The 13,990-nt window shown below is 34.6% G+C and overlaps 1 protein-coding gene across 1 annotated transcript in view; it reads right to left on the reverse strand.

Moving 5' to 3' along the window:
* The window catches only part of IL1RAPL1 (interleukin 1 receptor accessory protein like 1), a 774,364-nt gene that overhangs the window by 303,273 nt on the left and 457,101 nt on the right, over positions 1-13,990 (reverse strand). Inside the window, exons 4-5 of the mRNA XM_086740214.1 lie at positions 6,285-6,471; positions 4,192-4,345 (exon numbers count right to left, since the gene is read on the reverse strand). Coding sequence (XP_086596340.1) covers positions 4,192-4,345; positions 6,285-6,471 — 341 coding nt within the window. The remainder of the gene's footprint in view (positions 1-4,191; positions 4,346-6,284; positions 6,472-13,990) is intronic.

Consider the following 13,990-nt stretch of genomic DNA (forward strand, 5'->3'; position numbering starts at 1 on the left):
TGCATTATGTGGAAAAAAAGAAAAAGGGAATTCTAAAGTTAATGATCTTCTGCAGTTGGCCAGAGAGGAGAGGTGAGGAAGGCAGGCTGCTGCTAGGTCCCACAGATGTCATAGCTGGCTCACCCTGCCTGCCTTAAGTAATCCAGAAGCTGCTACTTAATTTGGGGTATTGCAGTTCCTTATATGTATCGGTCTGTTATTCCAACAAACTCTTGTAGATGTTCTACCTTCTATTCTAATTCCTATGTGTAATATCAGAAAGAAAGCTTTTTATGTTTGTTTATAAGGTCAAGAAAACTGCTTTTACCCTTTCTCATATTGTCTGAAGACATCTTATTTTTTCTTCTTCATTAAGATTTGTGTTATTATATCCTTTTAATCAAGAGCAAGACACTCCTCTCTTAAAAATCACAAGGAATTTCAGGTTACTCTGAATGTCAGTGTAGTTTCAATATACTTACAGGATATGTTCCTCATATGTAGTGATGTGCATATGTTACCTCAGTATTAAGTCCGCTATTCTAACTTAAGAAGACATATAGTGCCTACAACTTTAGAACAGGAGATTTAAACTTGTCTGTATTTGAAACAGAATAGATACAATTATTTGCATAAAGTAGAAAAGAAGTCCGTGAGAGAAAGATTTAGCACCAAATCAACAAAGGATTATTCTCAGGGAGTCTTAACAGCTTCTTATTTTGATTTTTTTTTTTTAATAGAACACATAAATTATCATTTGCAAAAAAAAAAAAAAAAAGACTGTTTACAATAAATAACTTCAAGATGTTTGAACAAATGACTGCCTGAGTCCAAACTTAGTTTCCAATCTGAAGAAAAGTTTTGAGTAAAAATCGTTCAGAGAAAGGCTATCCACTGAAATAAGGCTACTTTTCAAAATAATAATTTTATCTGTCTTGTTTACTCCAATCTGAATTTCACAGAGCCAAAGGAAGAAGAAAATTTTAGTAATTGGAGAGTATCTCTATGATTGTGTAACTCTACTCTCTGGATATTATGCCTGTTTCTCTTTGCCTCTGCTAGACAGAAGGAAGGACAAGAATACTGCTTTAATCAAGTTCTACACTCTGCTTAACACACTGAATCTTGTATTATGTCAACAACCAGATACCTATGATTTCATAGAAAAATAATTAACCATTTGATTTCTTATTAAGCAATGGTGATAATGCACAAAGGTAGATCTTCAGCTTCTATAGAATACTACAAATGTGTAATTTTGTAATATCTGGCTTATGGATTTATTGCAGCAGAGGTGGGTTTGGTTTTTTTTTTTCAGTTTCTAATGGAAAGACAGTATATTCCAGGAAAGAAATGTAGAAAGTCCAAGTTCCAATCCTACTTAAACTCACAGATGGAAGCACAGCACACAGAAAATAGAAACAAATGACTGTCTTTTCTAACGATGGATGTGTGAAAGTGACACACCCAGCATTACCACACAAGGTAATGCTAAGGAACACAGAGAGCTATTTTTCATAAATACCATTTTAAAAACACATTGCAAGTTGATAAACACATTACAAGTTCATATATGTTATGGAAAGTCTGAGGCAAACTGCTAATTCTTACTCATGTTTTAAAATTTCTTTTATTCTAACTAAAAAGTATGGCAGAGAAATGTCTTAGAAATATTTTTTTTCACTGCTTGTGGAGCTGGGATTTATTGATGGAATTCATTCTAGGCAATGGTTCACACGAACGTCATCATTTATTGATACTGCTTGGAGACATGTTGGAGACTGTACATCAGAAAGATACATCTTTCTTTTCTTTCAATTAATTTTGTTTTTATGCATGTAGTCAAGCAATCAACTCTCAATTTAATTTTCTATTTTAAGTTTGACATTCACAACATTTATTTCTCAGTTCCTGAATTGTAGTTTAGTTCCTTTTTCAAAACAAGCTAACAGTCTCTTCCACCTCCCTTTATTCTGTATATTCCTCAATGTATGTCCAGGGCAACTCAAACTGGTTTTCAGCTCACAGACAAAGCAAAAGACAGGCACCTAAAGCATGAATCTCTTCCTATAATGCACTGATAAAATGTCTTATCAAGACATCAGTACAGATATAGTATAAAATTAGTGGTACTATGAGTAAATCTGTTTGTTCTGTTTAGTCATGTAGATTCTAAAAGATGGTATGAAGATCTACAGTACTACTCAAGCAGTTTACTAATTTGGAGGTGGTCCTTACATCTGCCAGGGTTTGCAGAGGTGGAAACTGAATAATTCCCTCCATATGCATTCATTCATTTTTAGTATATCAAAATCAGCCAAGTCTATCTCTGTCTCTTTCTAGTTAAACATTAAATACTGAACTCCTACCTACACCACAAGTGATGAATTACATTTTAAAAACTATTACTACAAATAGTAACATGCATCTGGTTCCAATGCTTTTTTCTTTCTCCTGTCAGTCTGAGTCTCTTTGCAGCGGAGCATCAACCATACAGACAGAAGGGATCACCTGAGGACTGAGGGAATATGTACTCTTCAAATCCATACATCATATATCGCAAAAGATAATTGACAACCCCCTTCTGATATAAATCAAATTCTTGAAGACTCTGTCTCTACTTTCTTCATAGGACAATCAATCAAACAGAGTATATGGATGTTTACTGTGAGGTTAATCACTAGACAATCATTGCCTGTCTGTACTAACCAAATAAATCAATTCCATACAAAAGAAAAATTATGGAAATTGAGCTTATACAAATATGATTGATTACTTGAACTCTCTCAAAATGACATAAACAATGTGATTTCCAGACTAATCTACTAGAAGAAAATTACAAATCATAATTCACTACAATTTCAGACAATGTAGAGGGCAAATGGGATACATCATAATAGAAAACAAAATTTTCACCATAAAAGTAAACTGTTACAATTCAACCTAATACACAACATAAGTGCTGTTACTAGTTGTCAGTGTGCAATATATTTATATATTAGACAGTAAATACAAACAAGAAGAGCCCACAGAACTCCTTCTCTCAGATTTGTTTCTTGGTTTATTTGATACTTTGAAGGTGCAAGAACTCTTATATGTAAGCATCTTTGTCAACCATATGAATCTAGTTCACCTCCCGTTTGCCAGGAAAATCCTACTTCTGTTTCTTTTAGGGAATGTAGAACTACACTGCATTACATAGATCATGTACTCCTGTCTTCCAATGTCATCCTACAATTCTAGAGGCTAACTTTGTACCTTAGGTATATGTTCAGCTATATTCCTTACATGTTTGTAAAACAAAGGTTAGAGGTCTGGTGTGGAACTGAAAATTTAATGGACCATACTGTTCTACCACTAGGGACATTACTATTACAGTATGTATTTTGTTTTCATCTACAATGGATTTTACACATGGATATGGTAGTTTAAAATGCAGGTTATATTAAATGCATCTTCTTCAACTGCTACTTGCTAAATTATAGATGTTTATTTCTAATACATAATTACACAATTACTCTGTGGAACTTAATACTTCAACATGTTTTTGAAGCCATAAATAAATGAATTTAAAGAAAATCAGACTAATGGATAATAGGTTAATTGGTAACAATGGCACAGGACGATTGAGATAAGGAAGTTCATGAACAACAAACGACAGAAAACAGAGAGAATATCAGAGGAAGAATACTACTGTCGTTCCATCATGTGCTGCCCTTACATACCTATCCCCCAGTTGCAATGGTCTCACTGGCCTAGAGCTACTGATATTGAATTGTAGCTACAGCTATTCTCATGTCGAAAGGCAATTAGACATACCTCTATTGGGTTGTAGCTACAGCTATTCTTATGTCCCAAAGCATTTAACTATCTGAAGAAGTGTGATAGACTTAATGATTATTTTCTGTTAGAGGTAGTGGTAGTGGTAGAGGTAGTGCTTGCCAAAGTTATCTGTTCCTTGCCCACATTTTCCATTCAAAACCAAACCCTACCTACGAGCTTTTGCAATAGACCAAAACTCAGGCAAGTTAAAAATGTTGCATGTACTACTGTGAAGCATTCAGGACAGCTCTGATGTGTCAACAATTTATATCTAAGCACACAGCAAAGTTTTGTGCAGAAGCAGTACAATGACTCAAATACGCACAACTCAAAATCATAATATTCAATGTTTTTTTCTAAATATAGCAGATAGCAAGAGCCTGTAATTACCTGTAACTGTTAATTCCGTAGTCCTTCTGACAACAAAGAATCCATATTTTAACTCACAAGTGTAATTTCCAATGTCATCCTCTCTAACTTCCCGAATGACAAGAGTGTCCTTTTTAAACACAATACTTGATCTCCACGTCTTTGACTTGCATTCCTGTTTAAAGATAACATAACACTTCAGTGACTATGTCTTACACTTAAATAGGACCACTGTTGAGAACACTCCTCAAAGTCAAGGCAGCAAGGCAAGAGCTTCGACTAGTTATGAGCTTTACATACATGAAACATCTAAAAATCCAGTTCAGTTAAGTATTGATTAAAAAGAAAAAAGGCTATAGAATTTTATCAGCTGACTTAATATTTTCCCTCTGTCAAGAAAAGAAAGATTCCTTTAGTGGTTTTCTTTTGACATTAGTTTGCTGAGAGGCTCCTATTTCATTTACTTATTTACTATTACATTATGTCTGTGATCTATGACTATTATAATACCAGTAGCTAGAGGTTGCAGGGAAGACTTTTTTTAATATACTTTAAGAAAATTATGATTTAAAAATGTAGAGAAACAAAAGAAGATGAGAATGAGGATAAATTAGGATAAGTTTTAGATCTCTTTCTGAAAACAACTTAAAATCAAATCTCTCTGAACTCTTAGCAATAGGTGAGTTTGGTATCTACGAGTCAATATTTCAATGTTTACTACCAAAACATTACTTTTTAGGCTATAATAGAGAATACACATTTTTGCATGCATATTTGTTAGCTCTCTAAAATAATTAACCCATTTTCACCTAATTAACCTAGCTACTATTTATAAGCTATTAGAAAAAAGAGATTGATGTTTTTCATAAGAAAAATATCTTTTGATAACTGTCACAAAATATTTTAGTTTATTATCTTAGCATAATCATTGTTTATCCATTAAGGGTTTTTTTCTAAATGTTAAAGAGGTTGTTTGAGCTCGTTAACACAAATACTGACAATAACGTGTAAAAAGCCAATCTTTTGAGGTCTTATTTAAGAAGCCAACCATAGTTTACAATTTGATAAATCTTCAAGTATATATTATATTACAACCAAAAAACCCAAGATGAGTATAAGTAAATAATTGATGACACACCTCCTATCTTAGACACACTGTCAGTTAATTCAGATAGAATACTTCTAGTCCATCACTTTTTACTTATGAGACAGTATAGTCTTGTGCACCATATTTAAAACCATTTATGTTATGAGGTAAATTATCAGACATACAAAAAATAATTAGAATGCATACCAGCACATATTTAAACTAGGACTTCCTATATACACAGAAAAAATACACAGAATCTAAATTTCAGATTTACTGAACTGTTTGGGGATTTTAAATTGTGTGCATTCCAGCACTGAGATACTGAATATTTCCTGCAGATGGTAAGAAACACAGAATTCAAGCTGCTGTTCATGGAAGCTCTAGTGAGCTGCCTGCAGGCAGCCCTATTTGCAAAAATTTGGCCCTTAAGTAACGATCTAGAAATCAGTACACAATATTGAAACAAAATTATTGATAAAAACAGTAAAGTCACTGATATTTGCAAGTAAAAGTTACTATGCAAAGACTAAAATTTTGGAAGTCTTTGCTGAATTTTATGCTGCAAAATTAAGCCATTCACTCAGATAGTAGCATGAATAGCCATCCTACTTATATTTTTCCAAATAGTTTTTATATCTGAGTTTTTAGAAACACATTCTTTAGCCTCGTATAGCACAAGCAGTTGCTGTATAAGCAACTCACATGGCTTTACTTTAGCATATCAAACCAACCCACACTGGTAACACTTTTCTTTTTTTGTCTTCTTGTTAACAGAAAGCTGCCAGTTCTTTGTGATATCCATAAATGGATATGAAGGAAACATCAGCTCTAAAGTTCGCCAAAGGAAGTATTTGAATATGTCTTTCTCACTTAGTTAATTATTTTCTATCCTTGATTCTGATGTCTATTCTTAACAAATGTTAAAAAAAAAAAAATCAAGCTTCTTATCATATTTAAATCATGGAAATCATTATAATATTGCATAATATCTTGTTGACTTTTAATTTTTTTTTGCATTCCTTACCTTATACCACAGAATTTCAGGCTCCCTAAATGGAAATAAAAAATCCTCAATTTCAGGGCATGAGATTTCCTTGCTTTTGCTAAGTTCAGCTTTTTCAAAATATTTCATCTTTGAATTGTAGCAGAGTCCGGTGTCATTTTCACCCACCGTCAGCGAAATGGACACTTTCATACAGTAAGTTGAGTTTCTGTAATGCAATAAAAATAGAAATAAAAGTCTAATATGAAAAAAAAGAAATATCAATGTATATTACATTGGCTTTAAGTCATTATTTTCATCCATTCCAGGCAAAAGATAGAAAATCAGACAATGTATTTTGTGCGTATTTTCAGCTGTTCATTATAATTTTACTTCTTTCTCAGCCATTAACTTCAATATTTAGAAGGTGTTAGCCTTACTCTATAACTACAGGTTTATATCTTCCTTTTGTCAAACTCCTTCTAACATTACTGTCCTTACTGTGTATTTGAGAATAATTTCCTCAAAAGCAAATATGCAATAAAGGCTTATATATTTACCAGTGAAATCAGACAACCAACTTGCTGACAGAAACTATTATGACAACTCTCAGGGGTGAACAGATCATGTTGTAGCACCACAGGGAAATGCCAAACCGGAACTTTGGCATCACACCACAAGCCACCTATTCATCAGATCTGAGCATGCTAAGAAGTGGAAGTGGTAACCTCTTTGCAGCCTTTAATTAAAATGAGTCTTGTGACCCTTCCAATTATAGAATAAAGGATGTTATAACCTATCGGAGTGTTAACTTGTTTACCTCAGCCTTCAATCTTCATACTCCCAGGCCAAAATGTTGCTTCTGCATTACCTACAGTCTTTGTTAGTTTGGGCTCTGTCCTGAAACTTGTTAGTTCCCCTGTGCTGAATGTTGATATGCCAGGCAGCCAGAGACTAGGAAACATTGTCTTCCTTCCCACATTTCACTATGCACTTTAATTAGGCTCTAAGACAAAATTACTTGAAATAATTTTTTTTTCTTTTTCATTTGAGTTTCCAGGTGGGCAGCAAATGAGTATGTAAAGTAGAGTACTTGCCAGGAAAACACTGTGACAATGCAAGATTTCTCACCTACTGTTTTGTAAATGCATTTGACCCCTGATCTGCTGACAGACCATCCCGCAGAGAGCACTAAGGAAATACTTATTTTTGTATTTCCATTCTCAGATTCTATGAGCCAACTGCTGATTTACAACACTCTCATGGTATTAGACATGGCGGAATCTCAAAGATGGATATATTTTCTCATTCTCTTTAGATTTCTTAGCATCTGTTTCCTTTTTGTGCTCAAGAAAAGGGGACAAAAATGCTTAAGGACAAAGAACACAAGGTACTTCATTCAAAGAACTCTATAGTCCAGTTTTCCAGAGAAAATGTAAACTTAGAAAGGAAGATATATAAGTAACTATCAAATTAGAGAATGTTCTTTGAAATGTAAATTCTGAAAAGGAATAACTTTTAGTTATCCAGCTAATTCATGAACTTGTAAGGAATACAAACACAAAATTCCTCCCTTATAATGAAGCTGTAGTATAATTTATTACCCCACTCAAGAATCTGACTGTATTAAGCAAATAAAGTTGTTTAAACTTTATGCAAATCAAAGAATGCATCCACTGAATATGGATGACTCTTGCTTTTAAGCTGTTTAAGAGTTGATGACCATTCTTACCTATACATGCAATTTTAAGTCATCCAGTATTTTAAATAACACATCTTCATTACTGCACCTTACGTTATTCCTCCATTAAGGTGCTACTTGGAATATTTTTTTTTTATTATGTGGCTCAAAAATATCATAAAAAAGTCACCAAGGTCTGTTTTTCCAAATTAGTAAATCTCTCTTTCTCTGTTCCGGAAAGACCTATCTCTTGGAAACAGGGAGAAGGTCTAAACAATCCTCAAGCTCTGAAGGTCAAGAGTGTACTAACTAGATGACAGGATTCCATTATCAGATGACTGGGATGAATATATAGGAAGGTATTGGCTATTTAATTTACACATTTAAATATTCTTTTATTCCTTTTGATGTGTTTGAGCATCATGTTGTGTTCATGTCACTGAATCTCATTTAAAAATTTATAGAAGAAGCTGGAAGGGAAAAAAAAAACAAAAACGAAAACATAAGCCATTTAACTATCATCCCATTCTCTTAAGAAGCAAGCTAAGTAAAATTGTCTTATATGATATTTTTATCTGCCTTCAGTATTCAGAGTGAATTGGCCAAAAATTCTGATTGATGTTTTAGTCTACTAAGAGCTCTGTTCTGAAACAGTGGCAACGTCAATTGCCAGAGCTAGAATTCCTTCTGAGGTACATCCAAGTTTCCATCGCAACAGCAGATACTTTACCAGATGCAGCTTAGGCTTCCTGCTCTGTAAGAAGAGGGGTATTCTGGAAATATCCCAGAATGTTCAAACCCATTGTTCAAAGAGGATGTTGGTATTTAATGACTCAAAGTTGTGTGTGTGTGTGATTTGAGTCATATGGATATAAGCTTCCTGCAGATAGAAGCACAAATTGACTGGGCTTTAAGGTAACTATGTATTAAACTGTCATATATAAGATACTGAAATACTTTGGGTGGCTACTTTGACAGCTGAGTTCCCTAACAGAATTTTCTCTCAAAAGTCCAAAGTATCATCAAAAGAACCCAAAGCTCTGGATGCCCCTCAGTGATACAGACTTTCTTAGTGTGACTCTAAATACTAACTGCATTGCCAATCTGACTCATCTCGTACTCTCTGTCAAAAACTAAGACTGTTGGGATGGAACAACACTCAGAAAGAATTATATAAAAGGCAGGGCAACACAAACAGTACGAGTAAAGGAAACCAATCTAACGAATGGGCTCACAGAATGGAAAAAGAGAGAGAAAATTAAACAGTCCCCAGGTAGGAATGAAGAAAAAAAAAAGAGGAAGCGAGTTTGCGGATTACAGCTGGAGCATGATGGATACAGTAGATGTCGAGCCCCTCAGCTAGCAGAAAAAGTAGCAGGCAGCAGAGCTCTCCAGCAAGCATGCATATACTGCAGAGGGTAAAAAATGTTAATATGTTAGAAGTAAGAAAATTTTCCATATGTATCTTACTGGAGGCACCAGATTTAACAAACAAACCTATCTTGTGAGTTTAATGAAATTTTATAACCCAATGGAAACCCAATGTTACATTCATTACTAAGAGCAAATGCAACAGTTTTTTTTTCTCCTTTGGTTCTCCAATGTGGTCCAAACAGTGGACCTTTATCACTAGGTAGCTACACTTCAAAGTAGTATAAGTCTAAAAACGCAAATCTGCAATAGCTACTTCAGTAAAATTCAGGCAATGAAAATCACACAGCGTATGAATGCATTGTAGAGGGCTTACTGGAATTCTATATACTTCCTCTTTCTTGTCCACAAGACTAAGTTGCTTATTAGGTCTAGGAAAATACTCATCCACTTGCTATCACTGATAAACAAAAATTATTTCATATGGTATGACAGAGGCTGCCCCAGTGTTTGACATGGACCCATGTGAACATTTACACCCTAACATGTCATATATACACTTCTGGTGTATAAGCATTAAAGTAAAAACAATATAGTAATAATATCTACTAAATATATTGATTCTATTATAGGTCTTTTACTTTTTTAGCCATTTATCATCCTTAAACTTTTAGAGGCCGATAGCAATGGATGTATGACTGAATTCTGTGATAACAATAGGACAGAAAAGAGTATAAATGGCTTAAATTCTTAATGACTTCTATCTCCCAAAAGTAGTTGCTCTAATGCCTAGCTTCCCATAGTTCCCTTGAATTGATGGTTCAGCTTTTCTTATCTGATATTACTTAACAACTTGGTCGTTAAGCAGCCATGTGAAAACATGCAGAGAAGACTTCCACTTTTTACCCTTTCCTCTGCTTGAAATTATACTCATCTCACCAGTTCATCAGTACCTATTTCACCTTAATCTTGGTTAATCTGCAACTGTCATAGATGTACAGTGAGACAGGATATCTGTCATATGAGACATCTCAATATTCAGACCCTGTGATAGAGAGGAGTGTGAAAGACTGAAGAGCTCTACATAGAGAACTAAAAGCACATGGTTAAGTTTGTGGAAGAGCATGGAGTATGGGAAAGTCTTGTAAAGAAAACAGAAGTACAGTTGAGTATAAAGGAGATCTTGACAGAAAAAAAAAGTAAATACTGCGGTATTACAAAATCTCTTCCTTCTCCAGACAGTTACCCAGAAGTCATAGTAACACTCTGAAGACCCTGCTTAATTCATCCAAGTTAGTGGTTTGTAAAATAAGATGAATGCTTATTTACAGTCTTCTGAGATTCTCAATTATTATATACAGCTATATCTTCCTTGAATTACATGCAATTATAGCAATTTGTAATTGACAAGCCTATGCAATATTTCACTCTTACAACCAAATTCATTAAGTAAATTGCTTTTCAAAAAACTTAAGATTGCAATTAACTATTTGTACAAAACAAACCTAAAACTTGAAATAATTATTAGCAACTGAAACTGTTTTATGACTATCATCCATTAATCAGGTCAAGGAATTGCAGTACTTTTTGCTATTTAAAAATTAATTATTTATTTTATGCAATTAGAAATTACAATGAGACAGTGGAGTAAAGCTTGCCATCTACCTACGTAAGCCATGCTTTAACATCGGTATAATTACCAACAATAACGTTATTAAAAAGCTTTCTTAAACTGAGCTTTTGAGCTGACGATCCTCTTGACATACTAAAGAAAAATATTTCTTTTTTTTTCCCTGTTCCTTTTCTCTGCTTGAATTGACATCCACTTCAGAAGGTAATTTCTTTGAGATATAGGCTGGAAAACATAGATATGCATTTCATGTTTTTTTTTTCTTAATTGAGGAGAAGATGGTCAAAGCAGAAAAAACCAAAGGAGTACATCTTGTGTTTTAGGTATCTAGTCTAGAAGTATGGCTCACCTTTTTCATGCGGATCTCTACACAAAAGGAAAAAAAAAACAAAACCAACCAAAAACCATCTAAAGGAAAGACTGTGTGGAAAAGTATAGGACTGTCCTGCTAAAGTATCTGTGTCCATTGTTGTTCATGTCCAGCAAAATAAAGACTCTTGTGAAGTTTATCACAAAATACCTATGAAATCAACAGTGCATAAAGATCTGCGGACTAACAGGATGCAGAAGTAAAATTCTCTGAATATTTTCAAGATTTTAGTTTTTGAGTACTTTTTTCATATCTAGAAAGGCAATTATTTATATATTTCATATCTAGGCATTTTTCTTTTGATCAAGCATTATTTTTGTAGTTTAGCCCTGCTCAGGACCAAGCTATGCAGTCTGTTACTCACCCTCCCCACCTTTCAAGGGAATAGGAGAGAGAGAATATAACAAAAGGCTCGAGGTTTTAGATAAGGACAGGGAAAAATCCTTGAAGTTACCATTACAGACAAAACAAACTCGACTTGGGGAAAACTATTCATTTATTACTACAAACAGCAGGATAATGAGACAGAGAACAAGATAATCTCCCCACACCCCTCCCTGCTCCTGGGCTTAAAATTATCTCTACCACCTTCCCCCTGCCCCGAGCGGCACAGGGGGCAATAGGGAGTGGGGATTATGGTCAGTCCACCACTTGTTGCTTTACTCCGCTCCTTCCTCCTCGGGGGAAGAACTCCTCACATTCCTCCCCTGTTCCTTCACGGGGTCCCTCCCACAGGATACAGTCCTTTCTGAACTGCTCTCACAAAAATTCTTCACAACAAGCAGGCAGACAGCTCTCAGGTTCTCTTCTCATCTCCTCTCCACTTCTTGCAGCCAGGCTGGGCCGAGTTGAGCCCAGACGCCTGGCCAGCAGTAGGCCAGAGGGTGAAGGCCACAAGGCTGACAAGGCTCACGCCTCTCCCTCTCTGCCCCCGCTCAGTTTCTTCACATCATCTCTTCTTTCCCTGCCATGCCCTCCCCCCGCCCCCACCTCGCTTTTCCACTTCTTAAATAACGTTATTGCAGAGACATTATCACAGAACATTCTGCTACCAATTGGCTTGGCTTTGGCCAGCAGCGGGTCTGCCCTAGGCCTGGCCAAGTCCACTGAACAAAGGGGAGCGACTTCTAGCAACTTCTTACAGAAGCTACCACTGCAGCCCCTCCTCACTAAATAAAACCAGAACAATTGTGATTATGAGAATATCACAGAGGATACAGTTTTGATCACTATCAGTCAAGGAAGTAGCAGAGAAGAAAACACAAGCTGTTGACAAGAATAATGAATGGTGAATGGACCTACAAATACAGAACTTCCACTGATTAATAAGGCTGAGATCTTGTCTATTAAAATACTTGTGAAGTGGTTCCTTATTAAGTCCAACTGATAAAAGCATAGAAATTATAAAAGTATATATCAGAAAGTCCTATTTAAAGCAGGGGTTTTTTTTGTTTTTTTTTTTTAAGAAAAAAGGTAGAAGTCTGCACTGTAATCCAAGATATCCATGAATGGACATAGAAGAACTTGTCAAACTTTAAATAAAAGTCTATACAAAGAACAGCTTTGAGAAGCTTAAAGAAAGTTGAACTTTAGGAGTAGAAAGATTGAGAATGAGCTTACTTTAGTAAGATTAGATTATATTTGTTGGTTGTCTTAATTTCTTTCAGGTTTTCCAAAAGCTTTGCATTTACAAAGAAATGACAAAAAGATCTTTCTTCTTCATAAAATCAGGTTATTTATATTTTCCTTTAATACTAAACAACTTACCACATAACATTAATTCACTCTTAGAAGCAAGAATTGAAAAATGATTTGATGAATAAATGAGAGGACATTGGAAAACTCTCACAGCAGCCTATGAAGACAAATTCCACATATAGCTGAAAATTAACTTTGCCTCATTCTGCTCCATGTGAAATAATACAAGGAATACGGATTAACCATATTTTTCTAGAAAAATAGGAATTTTTTTTTTCAAGTTTACAGCATCAATATATACCTCATTTCTCTTTTTAAAGGTAAGTATATAAAAAAAAACCTCTTGTAGCTGATTTATTCTTTTTTTTTTTTTTCTTTTTGTAGTCCTCCAGAGGTTTCATGTATTTTTTCCCCGGCATTTTTCACCCTATTCTGTATTTCACCTGTTAAACAAGGATTGATTACATGGAAAACATCTCCTTTACACTTGCTGAAACTCCAAGCAGAAGAGAGAAGAAAAAGGGATGAATTTATCACTTTGCAGAGAAAAAAAATATGTATCTCTGAAAAATGGCATTTGACCAAGTAAGTTGTCATTTAACAGTAGTAGGGAGGAAAAAACACACACACAAAACCCCACAAATTAACTTCTGTGCCATCAAAACCCATTATCAACTCTATTTTATAAAAATAAACATTTAACATTTAGATAACTAACAAAATAGTAGAAATATGTCTTTTACTGATTGCATACTGAGTCACTGTATTAAATTCTTAGTCAGGTAGACAATAGACATTATACATCCAAGTTTAAAAAAAAAAAGAAAGAAAAGAAAAGCAGTATGTAAAAGATATGTATTGTTTTTTCATTTGGCTTTGCCTTGGTTTTTTGTGTTGTGTGCGAGCCCACTGAATGTATGTGATCAGGAACAACCTGCATATCACCTCTGCATATCATACTTCAACTTTGCCAGGCTGCTGAGTTTTCCATGCCAGTG

This window comes from Chlamydotis macqueenii, chromosome 1 (genome assembly GCF_036417535.1).
Source record: "Chlamydotis macqueenii isolate bChlMac1 chromosome 1, bChlMac1.mat, whole genome shotgun sequence".
Classification (NCBI taxonomy): Eukaryota; Metazoa; Chordata; class Aves; order Otidiformes; family Otididae; genus Chlamydotis; species Chlamydotis macqueenii.